This window comes from Vigna umbellata, chromosome 1 (assembly GCF_029865625.1).
Source record: "Vigna umbellata cultivar VRB3 chromosome 1, Vumbellata_1.0, whole genome shotgun sequence".
Lineage (NCBI taxonomy): Eukaryota > Viridiplantae > Streptophyta > Magnoliopsida > Fabales > Fabaceae > Vigna > Vigna umbellata.
In genome coordinates, this window is record NC_142165.1 from 38,939,803 (window position 1) to 38,960,066 (window position 20,264).

The 20,264-nt window shown below is 36.5% G+C and overlaps 2 protein-coding genes and 1 pseudogene across 4 annotated transcripts; 1 reads left to right on the plus strand and 2 right to left on the minus strand.

Annotated features, from left to right (window-relative positions):
- Nucleotides 1-1,783: 1,783 nt before the first annotated feature.
- Nucleotides 1,784-5,702, minus strand: LOC124843969 (NF-X1-type zinc finger protein NFXL1-like). The gene is given in 3 exon segments (XM_088102940.1): nucleotides 1,784-4,661; nucleotides 4,664-5,333; nucleotides 5,577-5,702. Coding segments are annotated over 2 exon segments (3,258 nt in total). The 5' UTR covers nucleotides 5,304-5,333; nucleotides 5,577-5,702; the 3' UTR covers nucleotides 1,784-2,043.
- A 3,955-nt stretch (nucleotides 5,703-9,657) lies between these two features.
- Nucleotides 9,658-12,851, plus strand: LOC148205298 (putative inactive receptor kinase At1g48480; annotated as a pseudogene). Its single transcript, XR_015783233.1, has 2 exons — nucleotides 9,658-11,175; nucleotides 11,730-12,851. The product of XR_015783233.1 is annotated as a putative inactive receptor kinase At1g48480 (transcript).
- Nucleotides 12,852-15,760: 2,909 nt separating this feature from the next.
- LOC124843966 (factor of DNA methylation 4-like) lies at nucleotides 15,761-18,392 on the minus strand. 2 transcript variants are annotated; one of them, XM_088110326.1, is made up of 6 exons: nucleotides 18,347-18,392; nucleotides 17,732-17,951; nucleotides 17,180-17,469; nucleotides 16,852-16,992; nucleotides 16,491-16,709; nucleotides 15,761-16,408 (listed from the first exon to the last, which is right to left on the minus strand). In XM_088110326.1, exons 2-6 carry the CDS (start codon nucleotides 17,949-17,951, stop codon nucleotides 16,115-16,117), a joined length of 1,164 nt encoding a protein of 387 aa, XP_087966452.1. In that variant the 5' UTR covers nucleotides 18,347-18,392; the 3' UTR covers nucleotides 15,761-16,114. The 2 variants fall into 2 exon arrangements, with proteins under 2 accessions (XP_087966452.1, XP_087966458.1); XM_088110332.1 differs by lacking the exon at nucleotides 18,347-18,392 and adding an exon at nucleotides 18,080-18,249.
- Nucleotides 18,393-20,264: the final 1,872 nt, after the last annotated feature.

Here is a 20,264-nt window from a genome sequence, read left to right on the forward strand (position 1 = left end):
AATTGACCTTGAATATGATTTTGAAGTCTTTCCAAACTTATTAAAAGTTATTAAGGAGAGATCTAGCATGAACACAGTCCCTAACCATGCTATTACTTCGTCTATTTCTTTCTATTTTTCTCTTTTAAAAATTTATGAAACGATTCTTTTCGAATTTATTGAAGATTCAGTCAAATATTGATAATATATACTTTTATTATTATTATTGTTATTATTATTATGGATTAACATTTTAATTGTTTATAAATTTTACTATTATTAATTTAGTCTCCATTAATATTTTTCTTTTATTGTGTTTTTAAAATATTATATTTTCAATTCAATATTTTTTATTTAATTTTTCTATTAAATGCATAGTATTATTATTATATTTTGTATAAGTGCAAAGTAGGTCACGTTTATTTGAATTTTCAATTCATCAACTCACTTTATCTATCTGCTTGATCAACTAAACTGACAACAATTTCAATGATGTAATTATAATATTAATACTTACAAATTAAATTTTAATTATTAATTATAATAAAATAATTTAATATAATAACTTTTTAAATTTTTTAACAGTAATTCAATTAAAAATACTCAAATTTATAATGAACTTTAAATTTAATTTACGACTATTATTATTATTTGTTGAAGTACCTGAATGGAAAGTTATACTACACGTGATCTTGCAGTATCACTTTGAAATTTACTTGACTCATTTAAATTGCTTTTATTTGAAAACTTGACAACTAAAATATAACGTCATCATTTTAAAACAAAACATTCACAGAATGAAATCAAACCAAATGTTTCCTTCTTGTTGGAAGTTGAACATTGAATTTGAATTCTCTTCAACAAAATCGCAATCGTCTCCTTCATTTATAAGAAAAATAATCGTTCGCCTGTATTTATCCCTAAAATTATTAACCAATCTTACTTGTTACTAGATGTCAACGTCTAATTTTTGCCTCTCGTGATTAATTGAGATTTTTTTATATAAATTTAAATGATATATTTTGCGCTAACTTTGAAATTGACCAAGCAAGCTAGGAATTAACTTTATATATGGTTGGTTGGTTACAATGGACATAAAGAAGAATCAAGTAGAAAGTTACAAGAAGCTAAAACTATATTGGACGAAGAAGTCAAGAAAACACAAACTATTCATACAAACAGAAATAAAAATGTAATAATGCAACTGTTGGCAATGTTACTTACTTCTGTTGGGTTCGAAAGAAGAAGAATCTAAAACGCAACCTATGTTACAAAATTGAAAAAGAAAGGGCATCAAACTTCAAATTCAGAGCATTGCTTATTAAATGAACTTCACAACTTCAAAGTGGATTAAACCAAATCCACCTACAATATTCACCATTATTTAGAACTCGGGTCATACCTAAAATAATAAAAACCATCCAGCATCATAAGTTACCCAAAACCAAGACATAATGTAATGATGTTACACTTGAAATTTGGAAGTCAGACGGACAGATGCAACAATTCAAATAAAGTAAGAAATAAAACTCACTAACCATAAAAACATTGATGATAGTAGAAAAAGAGACCAAATTGAAATATAGATTAATAAAGTTAAAATTAGTGTGGCAAACAATATTTGAAATTTGAAAACTTAATAACTGTGCTGGTGAGAGGAAGGGTCTCAACTACAACTAGACATCTCTTACAAATTGTCACACATGCATAATTTCCATAGAATAAACAACAAAATTGCTAAGATAACTACTCCTTCGTCAGTATTTACAGGACACGGCTACTAAAAAAATATAAGACGAGAATGTGCTACTATGGAATTAATAATTTCCGATCAGCAAAAGAACTACACCCTATCCATGGCATCAAACCAAAGTTTCTTTTTTCAATCGCTTGATACATCACCACTCCATTTTTTTCCACTACGAAAATTAAAATATTAACCCAAAAAGTACGGTGATGTCCACCTCATGCCAAACAAAAATAAGAGACTAGGAGATACAATATCAGCCTCCTTCTCAAAAAAAATGTAAAATTGAGACTAAAAAAAATGTTGTCTTCTCTTCACTATTCACAAGCCTTCTCCCAATCATCTACTACCTCAGAATCTTCTAAAGTATCCAAGTTTCCTGCATGCTGTCCTAGATTTGAACCGCCATCATGAGGCTCCAAGTTTGTGACAGCACTACTTTCTGAGTGTTCCTTGGAAACATCAACTTTAACAGCTGCAGCAGATGAACTTGAAGAAGATTCTTGATTTAAGACACTCCAAGGGTTTACTGAAGTAGATATGAGGGAATCTTTCTTCTGAATAGGCAAATGCACATTAGCAGAACCAGTAGCCCACTCCTCATCACCCCAAGAATCTTTCCAACCTGGCTCTTGAACATCTTTTTTCCACGGATTACCCCCCTTCAATGCTGCCAGTGATCCTCCTCCTTTCATTGTCCCAGATCCTCCCCAAGCATTGGTGGCTGAAGATGCTGCTGATGCCCCAACATTCGGAACAATCACTACCACGGCTCCCTGATAAACAGTACCATGATCCAACCTCCTCATTGCAGTTGCAGCTCGGGCTGGATCATTAAAAACAGCCAGTGCATTTTTGTCATTTAACCAAACAAGTTCACACTCACCACCAAATCTCAGCACCAGTGCACTGATATCTGCCTCCCTTGGTAAGTCTAGAAAAGAGACAACAAGCCGAGGATCCATATCTACTAAAGGATCGAATGCAGGAGGAAGGGGTGCATTTACAGTTGTAGTTCCCTTAACCCCTAGCACACGAGCAGGAGCTCTCGATTTTGGGGTAACATGAACAACTACAAAACGCTTTGGCTCACGACCAGCTACATACACCGCAAGCTTCCATCTTTCAGCAATGACCCTCACTGCATCTCTTTTGTCCTTTATCATAGGAGAGAAAATATGGATTTTTTGACCTTGTGTATTTCCCCTGTTCTTGCCAAGAACCAAAACCTTGCATCTCTCCTCAACAGATAAAACCCATTTAGGATCACGTCTCAACATGTCAGAAAGCAATTCAGAAGTACCAGGATTGTCACCAAAATGGAGAGAATCCAGATTTGGAGCAGTTATCTCAAAGGCATCTGCAAGTACCCGTTTACGTTCTAACTTAGCACAGTCATCATTACACATCAGTTTTCTTTGTCCAAGAGGAACTTTCTTGCCATTTGCAGCAACAGGTTGAAGCAACACAGGCAACTTTTGGATAATGGAAGCTTCGTGTACAGCATCGGCATTATAATTAGCAGAGCTTCCACCAGCATCACAAGGAACATTCGCTGTCATTCGGCCACAAGAACATGTAATTGTGACAGGGAATTCGCATCTCGTGTCTGGACATGGAGTTGAAGGGTGACAAGGAGCTGTACATGTATGGCGGCAGTCCCTTCTTGGAGCACCACATGTTTGCCCACAAGAGGCACGGGTACCCGGCACTGTAGATGGATTATCACAAGGTGGGAGGTGACATGTTCTACCACATGCATGTAAACCGCACTGTCTGGTCTTCCCACATAGTTTATTGCATCTAATATCCTTTGAACCACAGGGTATGTTCCGAAGAATTACATGCCCACCAATACATTCTTTTGCTACAGGCACTGAACAAGGAGGGCAATCCCCAAAATGGCAGCTGTGAGACGCTGGATGTGAACAAGGCTGAGGAACAGAACATGGAAGCTGACACGAGGGAGGAGGTGTGCCACAAGGCAATGGAGGAGGGATTGAAGTCTTGCCACAAGCACATGTCAAATCAGTAAATATAGTTTCAAGACAAGGTGGACAATGACCACTGTGGCATAGGGATTCACATGCATGCTGCCCACACCTTAGCTTCTTTCCACATGGTAATGAACAGAAGTGTGGATCCCAATCCGCAATTTGAACATTATTTGGATTAGAAAGTGGACAACACCGTTCACTGCATCTATGCCTTCCACAATTCCTTTTCTGCCCACAAGGCTTTTCACAAGTAAATTTCACAGCGTCCACTTTTGTCTTACAGCACTCCACAGTTCGGGAAGTAGAGCCACATCGACACTTCTGGGAGACTAGAACCAAACAAGGAGAACAATCCCCAGCGTGGCATGCCTCTTCACAATGATGAATCCCGCAAGGAAGGGTCTTCCCACATACTTGTGAACAGGTAGGTATAGGGTCTAAACAACTCTGTCGTTCCTGCTTCAATCTAGTTTTCCCACAACAGCATGTCTTAATATGGGATGGTAACAATCCACACTCCCCACAGCTGCCGGGATGACACGTCTCGATACAAATATGATTACCGCAACCAAGTTTCTTTCCACAGGTTGAACCGCAAGAGAAAACTCCACCTTCGGTTTTGATTTCACCTTTCAGAGCCATTTCCCCACAAAGAATGAGCTCCGTCCTTTTACTGCAAAAGCAAGAGGCATTGACAGGAATCTTACAAGGATCACAAGGTCCCAGATGACAGATTTGTTCACACCGATGCCGCCCACATTCAAGAAGCTTTTCACAGCGCTGGCCACAGGTAAGAACAGACTGGCGGTCAGAACAACGGGTGGTAACATTTTTCTTCCCACAAGGACACAAACGTGGAGGTGCAAATGCTTTGCAAGGAGGGCAAGGACCGGGATGGCATTGCAAGACACAAACATGAGGACAAAGAACCTCCTTATCCCCCCAAGCTCCCTTTCAAGGGGTTTGGCACATGGTTCTCCACAGGAATGTGGCAAGAGATACAAGTCGGAAGGGGGGTCAGGCCTCTTCCCACAGAAGCAAACATACCGAATCTCCTTGGACGATGTGAGCTGCACAGATTGACAACCAGGGCACCGCCAATTAAACCGCTGATTCTTGTCCACAGACACATCCACAGAAGTGGGTGCACGCGCCCACTTCTTTATACAATTAAGGTGAAAGATGGAGAAGCAACTGGAGCAAGACCAAATTGGCGCAGACCTCCGCACCATGTCACAGCAAATCATGCATTCGACCGCACCTTTCACGAGCTTCTCCTGAATCTCTTGCAACAGCTGGGGCAAATTAGAGTCCCTCGAATTGAATCTCTTCTGCACATTATTCTTCGGAATGGGATTGGGATTGGGATTGGGATTAGGATTGGGATTGGGATTGGGACTAGGAATAGGACCGCTCCTCCTATGGCGATTTGTTGTATTGGATGAACCAGCAGCGGTGGCGGCGGCAGTGGCGGCACCATTTTGATTCTGATTCTGAATCTGACTCTGATCGGAAGATCCTCGACGAATCCATTCCTGACGAGGAACCCTAGACCGCTGGCTTCGCTCTTGCGAGCTCATCCTGCGTGACTCTAATCGATAGCTCTCCAACTGACACGTGGAAATTGAGTTCATGAGAAAGGTGGATTGAAATTGAGAAGAAAAATGTTGATGAGAAATGAAAAATGGAAAACCCTAATAATACGAACCCTAAAAGTAAAAGAGAGGCATACGAATATCAACCATGAATTAACATGCCTAAGTCAGAAGTAAAGTCTGGAAATGAAAAGAAGTGCGAGGGATGTAAAACAAGTTAAAGAATAAATAAATAAGAGTATTGAGAGAAAGTGAAACCTGGTTGGGTTGGGTTTCGGGTGCTGAAAGCCAAAGGTGTTGAAGTTGCGTTGTGTTGTTTGGAGAATAATAATAAAAATAAAAATAGGTCAAAGGAGAAGCGTTTATATAGGCTTCTTCCTGCTGCAAAATCCTTGCACCTCAAGCAAAACGCGCTGGTCCTTATCTCACTCTCCTCTCCCTTTTATTTCTTTTTTATTTATTTTAACACCGCTAATATTAAATATTCCTTCCATAATTCTTTTAACACTTTTTTATTATTTACTTATACTATCAATTTTATTTTTATTATATGTTCAAGTGTCACTGTAATTCAAGATTTCATATCACAAATTAATTTAAATGTAGGACAACGTAAACAATAATATATAAAATATAGTTATTTTCAGATTTTTAAAAGAAAAAAAATGAATTGTTTATTTCTCATTTATTTATTTATTTATTTATTTATTTATCTTTGTGTAATTGTATTCGCCATCAATCCCTTATTTTTTTCCTTGGCGACTAAGAATAAGGTTAGTGAATGATTGTTTCAATGTGTAAGGTTTGGTCCAGAAATGAGTCAAAATAAAACGTCAGGAAAGAAAAGTCAACGATTGATGATCCAATTATGGAAACTTGGACTTTTACAGTGTACACCCGTCATTTCAATTTTCGAGCTCCTTTTCAGGTTTTGAGCGAAGATGGACATCTCTTTCTACACCCCCATAATTTCAACTTGGATCTCATGGGATCGTGAAATTATCGACTTACCCTTATATTGGTATAACAAAAACATATGTTAAAGAAAAGGCAATTGTTTTGAATAAATTTTGGTATCCTAAAAAGTCAATATTTAAAATGTCAATAGGATGAAACACCTCAGAAAGATCTTTCATGCGTAGTTTCTTTCTCATTTTTCAATGGAAGAGGGAAATACGTGTGTATGGAAATAGTTTTCTAAGACTTGCTTTTACTAAAGTTCAAAGAATAATCATATCTGTACACAGAATTCATGATTATTCCTTCAGCAAAAGTAAGAAAAAATGTAAAAGATAAAAGAGATAGATTATACTGCGAATTATAATCACACCTGTATATCTGTTTCATCCACTCAAACCTCATCACAACTAAAGTAAGGAACGATGGTCTGCTTCGGCTCTTTCGATAAATTCTTCTTTAGCAGAAAAAAAAGTAACTTTAATTATTCTTTTTATCGAACAAAGAGTTTGACATAAAATAAAACCCTTTCATATTTGAGTTTTTTTTTTTCAGTAATTCGCTGTGCTTGTTTATCTGTGTCAGCAAAAGCTGTTTTTTGTACACTTTGATTTCCTAAACTTTATTGTGACCAGACATATATGCCTTCTTTATGTTCCCAAATATAAATGTCTTGCTGATTGTAGCATCCAAAGTTAAGGCTGGAGAATCTTTATACAAGCTGGTAATGCATGTTTGGAGAATCTTTATACATTTGAGTTCTGTATTCAATCTGCAAAGACTAGTTTTAGATTAATATCAGTTGTTAGGATGCGTGTGAAGCTGGTTTTGATTTTTGGGATTGGCCAAATCTGCATAAGCATTTGAGGGCAACTCAAAGAATTTACATGTTATCCAGCAAGAAAGGCAACACGAACAATGAAATGACCCAATAATTGGTACTTTCTTTCCAACATGCAATCTGCTAAACTTGGTTGCAATGCTTTTCATTCTTCAAAAATAGGACCACAATTTTACTGATAAACCAAAAGCAGTAAGTGAAAACAAAATAAAGCAGTAAATTGGTGAAAAATTGGTGAAAACGATTGAGAACATGCAACAGAGTTACAAAAGTCTTTGTCATGTGATGCAATGATTAGGAGCCATCACCGATTGTCATTTTTTAAGCACAAGTTGCAGTTTTTTGTTTACTAATTTATTAATTTCTCTCTTATAATAAGAAAAATCTCAAAATGTAGAGGCTGGCATCTTAGTTTAAAATGCAATGAAGGTTTTGAAAAGATGAATATGTGGCCCACAGAAATTTCACCGATTTTCCATTAATGAAATGTCATTGCACTGTTTTCACAAGCCAAAAAAGTTAACTGCTGTTCAAGAATCCTATGTGCATTGCAAGTAATTTTAATTGTAATTTTAATGATTACCCCCCTAAAAGTTTTCTACTTTCTGGGTTATTAACAAAAATAAAAGAACAAAATTAATTAAATTGTTTTCTTCCATGTTGGATTTGAATGTGTAAAATAATAGATTGTACTTGATGGTGTCTAATCGAATGAAGTTCATTTACACGGTGATTTGGTAGGAGTGATGTTATTGTTGAAACATGGTTGATAAAAACGTTTGGTTACTAATGGAGAAGTCAAATTTTGGAAAAAGGACATGACAAGCCAAACAAGGCTTACAGTTACCGTTTCCGATCAATGGGCCCTAATTATCCCATCTCTGTCCTATCCAACTCCATGCTAATTACGCCACAGCCGACACCTAATAAGCTTGTAATTAACTTGCAAATCAATGTTAATTAGTTCACTGATTTTGCAGTTCACGTATGTTACAAGTATTAACTAATAAATTACCACACTTGGATGGAGTGATTAAGAAGACAGTAATAGGAAAAGATGAACCACCATACTCGGTTAATCAGAATGCTTTGTTAATAAGAGAAAGTTTTAGAAGAAATTAAGAATGGTGTCTTTGTCGCGTGGCGTGGGGAGTAGAAAAGCAGACATGACACTAAGACAGGCTTTGCTTTTCCAACCGAATAGCCCTAGCAACAGCTAACTTTTGCTGCTCTTCCTGCATGCGTATGTTCTTCTCTATACACTTAAAATTTGTATGAAAGTATAATAATTTATCGTATCCAAAAGTGAGTTGAATTTCTCTTTTCAGTGGAATTAAGATAGCAGAGAGGTCGAAGAAGACAAAAGTGGTGAAAAAACAAGAACAAATATTACCATTAGCAAGTACACCATGAAAACAACTCTCAATAACCCATTCCCTCCATAGACTTTTAAATTTATCCAACTCTCTCATCAATTACTTTTTGTTGACATTTCCTGAATAAACTTGTTAAAAATGAGAATAACGAGAATTGTTTTTCAAACATTAATAATTAGATTTTGAAAAAGTGAATAGAAACAACTTATACATATAAGTGTTTGTTTTAGTAGGTGTTGGAGTTGTGTACATGATGTAGGTATGTATGAAGAGGTGAAAAACCGTGTTAAATAGGTTTCTTAACTCATAATCAAACACAGCGCGAAGCTCCAACCGCTATTTTAATCAATTATCTGATTTTGAGCCAACAACACCTTACAAACTTTTCCAATTCAACTGAGTTAACTGAGAGAGATAATAAAATTTTTACGATATTTTGTTATTATGTAATTAATTTATATTATTATCATTGATTATAAAGCGATTTTGGACTAATTAAAAAATAATATATTAAATTAATGTTCAAATAATATTAAAATATTATTAAAATAACGTTGTAAAATATCTTTATCCAATTAAAAAAATTATCTAAGAAACATAACACTTACCAAAGATGCGTTGAATTATTCACTTTATTTCTCGAACATTTTGTATCCAGGAAATGGGAATCTGGTTGTTGGGTGCTGTGGTGGTATGACATCATTCCTTTTAATAAATCCACCGCTTAACCAAACCGAGTATCACAGATTTACTCAATTCCTTTTCAAATATTTTATTTCCTTAGTTAGACCATCACCATTATACAAATATATTTTAATTAACACCACTACACAAATTTAAATACCATTACTTTAAACTGTATTTTTCTTCATAACACCACTGAGATAAATCTTTTATTTAGAGAACAGTATCATTAAAATACTTAACGAATTTGTAATATTTTTAAGTTTTGACTTAATTGATTTAGTTAGTGGTGACAAAACTAATAATTAGTCGTATAAATAAAATTAATAGTGTATTTATTGAAGAGTGAGTAAATACGTAGATATACGAAAAAGATACGGGGAGGAAGGGAGGTAGGGTTATGTTATGTGCTAAGGAGCATCGAAATCCAACTCAGAGGAGTCTTATATTAATTCCAAGACTTTTAATTTAAAAAGAGATATTATTTGGAAAGTGCAGAGTCCAACTTCTTCTGCATCTTCTGTGCTTATGCTTCTGGGTCTGTTTGGCTGGTCACTCTCTCACTGCTCCCTCTCCCATCTCATACGTTCCTAATTATATCCAAAATCCAAACAGACCATAGCCGCCTCCTCCTGCTGCTGAGGTTGCCTCCACTCACCAATGCTGCCTCACAAGCACACTCTCGTGGTTGTGGCGGCCACGCTGGCGCTCATGCTCGCAGCAGCAGATGCAGATCTGGCAGCCGAGCGAGCCGCATTGCTCGCTCTCCGCTCTGCGGTCGGCGGCAGAACCCTCTTCTGGAACGCCACCAGGGACAGCCCCTGCACCTGGGCCGGTGTCCAATGCGAGCGCGACCACGTCGTCGAGCTCCACCTTCCCGGCGTCGCTCTCTCCGGCCAAATCCCTGTCGGAATATTCGGCAATCTGACACAGTTGCGCACCCTCAGTCTCCGCTTCAACGCGCTGCGGGGTTCCCTGCCTTCAGATCTGGCGAAGTGCGTGAACCTTCGGAACCTGTACATTCAGCGGAACCTGCTGAGCGGTGCTATCCCGTCGTTCTTGTTCGAGTTACCCGACTTGGTTCGCTTGAACATGGGCTTCAACAACTTCTCAGGCCCATTTCCGACCGACTTCAACAGCCTGACCCGGTTGAAGACTCTGTTTGTGGAAAACAACCAGCTCTCTGGCCCAATCCCCAACTTGAGCAAACTGAGCCTGGATCAGTTCAACGTCTCCAACAACCTCCTCAACGGCTCTGTCCCCCTCAACCTTCGGACATTCCCTCAGGATTCCTTTCTTGGCAACTCCCTCTGTGGCCGCCCACTCTCTCTCTGCCCCGGAGATATCGCCGATCCTATCTCCGTCGACAACAACTCCAAGCCAAACAGCCACACCTCCCACAAGTTATCTGCCGGCGCCATTGCGGGGATTGTTGTCGGATCGGTCGTGTTTCTTCTGCTGCTCGTCTTCCTCTTCATTTTCCTGTGCCGGAGCAAAACTGCCAAGAAGACCAGCGCGGTCGACATTGCTACTGTCAAACATCCTGAGGCCGATGCTCCGGTTCTTGCGGAGAAGGGGATTCCGGATGTCGAGAACGGTGGTCATGCCAACGGAAATTCTGCGGCGGCTGTCGCTGCGGTTTCGGCGGGGAACAAGGCGGAAGTGAACGGTGGTGGGGCAGCGAAGAAGTTGGTGTTTTTCGGGAATGCGGCTAGGGCGTTCGATTTGGAGGATTTGCTCAGGGCTTCGGCGGAGGTTTTGGGGAAAGGGACTTTCGGGACGGCGTATAAGGCGGTGCTTGAGGCAGGGCCGGTGGTGGCGGTGAAGAGGTTGAAGGATGTCACGATTTCTGAGAAGGAGTTTAAGGAGAAGATTGAAGCGGTGGGAGCAATGGATCATGAGAGTTTGGTTCCTCTCAGAGCTTTCTATTTCAGTAGGGATGAGAAGCTCCTTGTGTATGATTACATGCCCATGGGAAGCTTGTCTGCACTTTTACATGGTTAGTCAGCTTTTCCATTCCTTCTCTCTTTTCAGTATCCCTTCACTCAATTTCGCCCTTTTCCAGTTCTTGGTCAATCATTACTGACTGTAATTGAGTTTCTTTTTTGGGCAATGCATCATGGCATGGGCTACGTTAGTGATTTTTCATTTCTCTGCATCTGCGGTGACATGCTTTAGGAATTAGAATCTAAATGCATTTTACATTCCCTCTTTTATGTATATTGATGGGGTTATTGAAGATGTGATTTCGCACTATATCTTTTAGGTCCCAATGGATCACGTGAATGGTCGTTTATCTGAATTGCCTCTCCTTCTCCTGCTATTACTAGACTAGGCTTTAAGCAGATACTGATTTGTGTTCTAAGTACTTTTTTATTTTCTTTTTCAAGTTGTAAATTTTCACTGTTTATTTCAACAACGGCTTCCAAATCCCATAGGCTCATTGGAACTGTATGAAATACGACCTGAGGCCAAGGCTCATTCATTACTCATTAGTGTACCTACTGTGGTACGGTACCATGGGTGGTGTTTCTGATCTTTATTTGATTACAGGAAACAAAGGGGCGGGTAGGACGCCACTGAATTGGGAAGTGAGATCAGGCATTGCGCTTGGAGCTGCCCGTGGCATTGAGTACCTGCATTCACGAGGGCCTAATGTTTCTCATGGAAATATAAAGTCATCCAACATCCTGTTAACCAAGTCATATGATGCCAGAGTGTCTGACTTTGGCCTTGCACACCTCGTTGGCCCCTCCTCTACCCCCAACCGGGTCGCCGGCTACCGTGCACCTGAGGTGACTGATCCTCGCAGGGTGTCTCAGAAGGCAGACGTGTACAGTTTTGGTGTGTTACTCTTGGAACTTCTGACTGGGAAGGGCCTACCCATGCTCTCCTGAATGAGGAAGGAGTAGACCTTCCCAGATGGGTTCAATCTGTGGTTAGAGAAGAGTGGACTTCTGAGGTCTTTGATCTTGAGCTCCTTAGGTATCAGAATGTGGAAGAGGAGATGGTTCAGTTGTTGCAACTTGCAGTTGATTGTGCAGCACAATACCCAGACAAGCGCCCTTCAATGTCTGAAGTGGTAAGGAGCATAGAAGAGTTGCGAAGGTCTAGTCTTAAAGAGGACCAGGATCAAATCCAACATGATCCCGTCAATGATATAGAATTGTAGAAGATGTATCTTCTGCCCAAGTTTCCTCTCGACTTTGCTTTGTCAGAGTCGGAGCCCATATTTTACCTGCTAAATCCTGTGCGTATGTTGGTTGTATTCTGTAGCTTGGGCCCCAAATTTCTTTGGCACCAAACTTTCGAATTTCTTCCTTCTTTTTTTTTTCCTCCAATCCCATTGTGCCGTCTCCTCCTTTTTCTTCTCAATTAATACATTGGGGGGAGTGGATATCTGTTCCATTAGTTATTGCTGTTGGATTCTGGTTGATTGTAATTATTACTTTTGCTTTAAACATGGCTTTTACTTTTGTTGAATCCTTGTGTCCGTTGAAAACTTGTAATAGAGATGTTATAGCAGCTGTCCTTGGATGGTTGGTTGCGATGTCCCGTCTGGCGTGTATCACCGCTTTTATTATTGCCAAAAAAGTTGGTTGTGAACGTGATCGCCACCTTGGTAAGGATGGCCGATTTATGCCACCAAACCAACTTTGATTAATTCATCCTTCATTTGCCAGTTGGTTTAAGATTTATTGATATGCTCACATCACATAGAAAAGAAAACACTATTATAGAATATCCCTACAGAAAGGATAAAATTAAAATTGTTAGGTGATGTATATATATGTATATATAAATTGTCAAAACTAAAGCGATGTTTGCGAAATCCAACAAGATGTGATTGTTTGCTGTGTTTAGTGTTTATGCCATAGGTGTGTTTAACCAGTCAAAACAATATTTTGACATGTTTCCAACAAAAGCATGAGTGGTTTTAATGCTTCTTATCTTTTCTTAATCTAGATTTTGAAATTTAAGCATCAATTTATGGTCGGCAGTGATTGTGGGCTGAACTTGAAATAATAGAATTGTGGTTTATAGTTGTAAAATGTACTGTTATGGGCGATGGGCATATTTTGTTGGGTGTGGGGGCACCTGGTGTTTTCAGGGGCTACACCACACCTTAGAAGAGGTTAGAAACAAAATAAGCAGAAAGTGATGTGAGAGACAAAAGTTATTATTACTAAGCCTTTGTCTCTTGGTTATTGCTCTCTGTCCTATTCTGCGTCTTGGTTCAAGCTTCACGACCGTTATACTATGTCTGCTGCTGTAAAACTTTAACTGCATGTCAAAGCTTGTGTTTTTATCCCTAATAGTTTTTACATCTTGCTTTTTCATTTTAGTTCCACATGAAATTTTTAGTTTCTATTTCGTCCCTTTCTTTAATTAGCCAGTGATTAGTTGGCTGAGTTAATGGCAATGATAGTTGAGTTCAACTTTTATGTGCATTTTTTTTATTGTGTTCTTTAAAGGAAAAAAAAAAAAAGCAATCAGTTAATGGGCTAGAAAGAGTGTTATTATCCTCTGATTGAAAGAAGATGAAAAATCCTAGAAAAAGTATATTACGTATATCTCCATTCTCTTTTTGGGTTTTTCATTAAACAAAGAAGTTCGAAATATAAATTTGTCATCGTGCTTAATTCGTGACATCAACACTTAATGGATTACTCATTACTGCAATTGTGTCAAAAAAATTAGAGACAAAAACAAATAAATTTGTTTACAAGAGACAAAATGAAAAAAACAATTGATGATCAAATACAAAATGATAAAATGCATTTGAAACCAATAAGAAAAATACAAGCGACAATGCTATTAAGTGGTTGGTGTGTTATTTATTTGTCCAATGTCGAAAACTTTAAATCAAAATAAAATTATTGCTTTTTATTAATAACAAACAAAGAAAAATATTTACATCTTTTAAACATCATAAATATTTTACATGAATATCTTGTCATTGTTTTTTCTTTAATTCGGGATTTGACGGTGAAATGATAACATTTAAGTGCGATGTATTTTCTATCATTAATAAAATAAACATTTATCTTTTTTCACGATGACAATGACATAATAAAATGTAACAATTTTGGTAACATTTTATTTTATTGTCGGATACTATTATTGTAAGGGCCACAAACGAAAACACTTACAATTAAAATACATTATTATTGAAAGTACATGCTGTGATTCATGTTCTATGCAATCTCTTTACAGCTATGATGGATATGGAGCATATTTTCATGATATAGTGGTAGGAAGACTTCTACCTTAGTATGAATTTTTATTATTGTTTTCAATTTTTGTCGATGTTAAACAATAACATTTATCTTGATGCATAACCCTGAAAATATCCATATACAACAGGTATTGTCTGCCAAATACTTCAAACTATTCACAATCATCTTTCACCCAATCCGTAATGACATGTACTTAATGAAAATTTCATTACAGGAAAATGAGAGAACGTGAGAAAGCCAACATTATAAGGGTTGTACAGCCCTAGGACAGTACAAATAGTTGTCACTAGAATATGCAAGTGATGCAGCCTTCCTCATACCATGATATCTAACATCTGTGTTTCTGTCATGCCTTGAACACGTGCAGAAGTTGTCAAGTGTCCCAACTTCGTGTCTTTCTCAGTTCTAGAAAACCATGGTTACATTCATCACTGATGCTACCATTACTTTTGACATGCCATTCGAATCTTGACCATTCACGAACTACAGGTTTAGCAACATCGTTGGATTTACTTTGGTTTTTAAGCAACTAATTAGTTGGAAAATTAACTACCATTACAATGGATATATATTTAGTTAGTGTAAAGATGATTTGATGGAAATAGTGGAAATCCCACGAGTACAAAAAATGATGTTTCTGACAAAAACAGGAATAGGTAACAGGTGAAGCAATTGATTGTGCTAGAAAATTGTGGAGCTTGGTCCATCTCAAGGATCTTGTTCATAAGTCCGTGGTTTTTCAATGGAAAATTGGGATTTTTTAACTGTTTTTTATAATTCATCAATCAAATCAATTCATTAATAAAGCTATCTTTTATAATCTTTTTTTATATTGCCCGTGAAAAATCCAGAGCAATTACTAACTTCACCCTTTCCAATTTTGCTATCACATTTTGCATACCAGTATTGTCATATTTTTCCCCTGTTTCAAAAGCAGTATCCAAGGACATAAATTATGAATTTACAGCACAAACCTGTTGACATGACAGTATAAATACTTCTGTTTGCAAACTGCCAAGTTTTTTCTTGCTGTTTTTGAACAAATTAATTCAGTCATAATTGCAAGTTATGTGCTTTTGTTCATACAATATGATATACCAAACAGAAAATAGTTACATTTTTAAGGAACAAAAGGGGTTCTACAACTAGCTTTTAGAGCGTTGTAAGATAGGTAATTGTCCAGTGGTAAAACACAGCTAAATAGTAGGCAAAGGATAGTTTGTGCATTTGCTTCATGTATTTGAATTCCTCACATTTATGAAAGGCAAATCTTCCCAAACATACTCTAAAAATTATTACTGATAAAATCTAAATCTCACGTCAAGTAAAAATAACACTAAGATAACACAAACGTGAACAATTTATAGCCAAATACACAGGAGTGTCTGGAAGTGAAAATAGACCAGATTTACATAGGTAAATAGGCCAGGACAGTTTCTGACCTAACATAAAGTTACTAGTAGCCAAATACACAGGAGTGTCTGGAGACGAGAATAGACCATATTTACATAGTTAAATAGGCCAGATTCTGACCTAACAAAAAGTTACTAATAACCAAAGACACAGGAGTGTCTGGATGGGAGAATAGACCAGATTTACATAGTTAAATAAGCCAGGCTCTGACCTAACAAAAAGTTACTAAGTTCGCTAAACCAACCTATTTGTCTATTTAAATATGAATATAAACACAGATGGTTATCAAACTTCAGAGCCTTTTGTTATAGATGGAGTTCCATCATCATGATTCTCACTATCTTCATCATCCACCGTTTTCCTTCTTTTTGATTTTGTTTGATTTATCATGAATTCAATTCCTTCTTTCAATGTAGCTCTCCTTGCTTTTTCTTTGTTCCACATTTCTCTTACAATGAACCTCCCACTCGAATTGTATTCATTCATTTCCTTCAGAGCTGCCACCACTGCTTTATATGCTCTAAAACCCAGTTCTTCTTTCAATCTTATGAGATCTCCATCTTCCTCGTTTAAAACTTGCTGAAACAACCAAGTAATACTCATCATATTCATTATCTATGTTAAGGGAATGTGTCGAATGTAAATGTGAAAGAAGTTACACCGTTGGTTTACTATCAATTGTTATTATTTTGAATGGATACCAATGAGGGTCCTCCACATTCTTCTGCCATAATGAACACATTTTCAAAGCTGTCTGTTCTGCTTCTTCTTTGCTCATTTTTTTCCTTGCTCTGAAAGTTCTAATGAAAGGCTCAGTGTCTATCTCACCCACTCTTCTGACACAAATATTGTCATAAAGACACGATATCTCCGTAATTTCCTGCGATTGAACCACAGATAATGAAATGGACTTGGAACAAAATTGTGTGACCAGGTCCATAATCGTTCATGGAAGCATCTCTCTATAATTAAAAAAAAAAAACAATTAAGAACATAAAGACACGTTAATATAAAAATCTCACCTCCATCAATTTCTTCCGAGCCTTCCCAAGCTCATCATTAATTTCACGCTCTTTGGTGATTAGAGCTTGGTTGAAATCTTTTGAGTTTTCTAGTTCTTCTTCAAGCACAACCACTTTTGCTTTGAGTTTTTCATAGTCATCCTGTTGATACCATTTCTAATATATTATTGAGACCCAACTTGTCAAATTAGAACAAATTACACTATAATTTAAACTCATCCTTAGGATGTATCAAAACAACTTCATGGTTCTACCTCATACTGATAAAAAGAAAAAACAAGCTTCCATTAAATTTAACATAAATCCAAAGGCTCTGACTGCCACTAACCTTTCGAATTTCTTCAGTAAAATTCTTCGGCTGTATATCATTTAGGACTTCACTTCTTTCCGGTTCCCTCATGATCCGCCCATTCTCCTCGGTAAATCTCCTTATGATCCGACCATTCTCTTCAATAAGTTTCATCGTCATCCGCATATTCTCCTCGGAAAGTTTCTCCTTCAGCTGATCAGTTAATGTCTTACTCTCTGCCAATTCCTTTGTCATCATTTCATTCTCTTTCTTCAAACGTTCCAGCTCATCACTCATGTTAGAGTTCATCACTTTCAATTGTTTTAATTCTGAAATTTTTTCAAGTTATGTTTAGCGTATAAGTTCCAAAACACAAGAAGCAATCAAAGCCATATTTCAATGATACACTGTACAAGAGACTAAGACAAAAAAGAAGTTCAAGTATTAAAAGAACAAGCATGACTGGTGAAGAGTAATACATCTTAATTTTCCAGGTAAAGAAAAAATATTTAAATATCCAAGGAGTTTTCGATACAGATAAATTTAATACTAACTACAACCACTACTCAAAAACAAGAAAAATATACATACCTTTCACACATTCCTTATCCATCAAAGTTTCTCTCTTTATCGTATTCAGAACCACTTTTAAACTCTCCTGTAAATGTTTCTTTCGATCAGCTTTCAGAATATTTGTATTTTCTAAATCAGTAATTTGTTGTTTCTGTGATTGTAGTAGTTCCTCCATATTCGCAAAATCTATGTTTTTCTTCGTCATAGACTCATCACACTTATTGTTCGCCATCTGCATCTGCAAAATGATACAAAATTAAAAGCTCCTAAACGAAAAACTACGTAGCTTTTTTTCTTTCTATCTTTTTTCTGACAAAATTAAATGACAAACATGACTGATAAATTAGCATTCATTCTCGTCTATACCTTGAGAGTGTACTAGCATTCATATTCATCAAAGTATGAAGTATGTACCCGTGAGTATATACACATTCCATTGAAGTTGTGCGAAATATGTTTGTTATTAAACCATAAAAAGAAAAAACGAGTAACAAAAAGGCAAGAAGATATAGAGATAAACATGAACAGAAGCATTGAAAGAGAAGACAGAAAAAGATCAGAGAAAGAGATCAGAGAATGATACAAGAAGAATAGAAAGAGATCAGAGAAAAAGTAAAGGTACAAGAAGAATACATGAGAGATCAGAGAAAGTAAAGTAAAGGTTCAAGGAGAAGAATGCACTGTATTTCATAAGGCTAATGAGAAACAAATACCTTATTTATTGGCAAAGAAAATGATACTGATGATACCGGAGTGCCTCGTCAAATTCTTCACTCACATTCTTTAAATTTAATAAATATATTTTCTTTTGTATATATTATTTCAAACAATTAAAAAGTTAATTACATATTAAAAATAGTTTTTAATATTTATCTCAAAGCTGAACCTTCTGTCTTCTTGTTTTCCTAAAACTTTGCGCTGTGTCTGATTATATTTCCAAAGTAAATCCTTATCCTGAAAAACTCTTGGTAGCATCTAACTTTTTCTTTCTTTTTCTCCGCCACCTTTCAAATCAATCATGTAAAAAAGACAAATAATCAAGCAGCTTCAGTGTTTATAAGGGCTCATCATGACCAAAGATATACTTTCCTCTACTGTGTTTCTAGAATGTGCTCATTTCCATTTATTACCATGAATTCACTCTTTCTCTCACAATCACTGGATGAGAACATAACAGTATTCTAGGTGATAAAGAATAAGTAAGATGCAGGAAGTTAAGAGTATAGAGTTGGATATAATGGAAGATATTGAATTGTTTTATGAGGAAATGAAAGAAACTCAAAAAGTAGCCATGGAAATACAATGGAAAGATTTCAAGAAAAAATGATGAGAAAACATGGAACTCATCTAACACCAACCGTACAACCACAAAGCAAGAAAATTAAGGAAACAATGTAAAGCCAAAATGATCAACTCACCTTCTTAATGTCACTTTCAACATTAAAGAATATTTGAGTCTATGACAATCATTAGGAATATCTTATCGGCATGTAATTGAATATCTGCAATGGATGTGAAAAAATGAAGAGTAACTCTACAATGCATGTAAAAATCTCTTCAACCTTGTAGGGACCGAATCTAAGTTTTTCCAACACATCAACACTTTGATTTTGTTGCACGTCATGTTATCCAAACAACAATAACACCATAATTTACTTGTTTTGAAACAAATAAAGCATAAGTGTTTAATTCATTATGCTATCTAAACACACACATTCTCTCATTTAATTACTTTATGTAGAGGTATCAATTTGGTCCTATGGCTTAACTCACATGCTTTGGTCCAAAAAAAACTCATAGGAAAAAGAAATCCTCCAATTGAAAAAGTCCGACCTTAACTCACATGCTTTTGGGCAAAAATAAAATCATAGGAAAAAAATCATCCTTTGAAAAAGCCCACGTGATTAAAATGTTCACCAAAGTTTCATGGATAAAAGTTGAAACTTTTCTTTATGAAAAAATATTATTTTTTAAAATATATTATTAAACTTTCGATTTAAGTTTAGTTCTCTCAACTTTTAGTTTAAATAGACTTGTCACAATTTTCAATCAAACTAATCAGGATTGATCTTAAGTTAGGGGATGACCAATCTCAATCTGAGTCAGGATTGACTCAATTAAATTTATTCAGAGTTGACTCGATAGGATTCAACTAAATTTTGGATAGTGTTAACTAAGTTGAATTCCGACAAATTTAAGTCAGAGCTGACATAGTTAAATTTGGCCCATTTCAGTTATGACTAACTCAACTGAATTCGTCCAAGACCGCTAAGCCGAATTTCGATTGTTGTACTTTGTTAAATTTAGTTGAATTTTGGTCAGAGAGAACTCAACAAAAATTGACCAAAATTTGGTCGTGATTGACTTGATCGAATTCGACTAAATTTTAGTTAGAATTGACTCAACAAAATTCTACCAAATTTCAGTAGTAGTGAACTTGAACGAATTTGATCAAATTTAGGCCATGACCAAATTTGATCGAATTTAAGCCGAGTTTGACTTGGTCAAATTCCGGTTGAGACTTACTTGGACAAATTTAACCAAATTTCAG

What these genes read in the sequence shown, in the direction of transcription:
- LOC124843966 (XM_088110326.1), bottom strand. Translation starts at nt 17,951, where the DNA reads ATGCAGATGGCGAACAATAAGTGTGATGAGTCTATGACGAAGAAAAAC. An exon ending in TTACTGAAGAAATTCGAAAG is followed by an intron (nt 16,993 to 17,179) that starts GTTAGTGGCAGT and finishes TGGTATCAACAG; the next exon opens with GATGACTATGAAAAACTCAA. An exon ending in CTCGGAAGAAATTGATGGAG is followed by an intron (nt 16,710 to 16,851) that starts GTGAGATTTTTA and finishes GTTCAATCGCAG; the next exon opens with GAAATTACGGAGATATCGTG.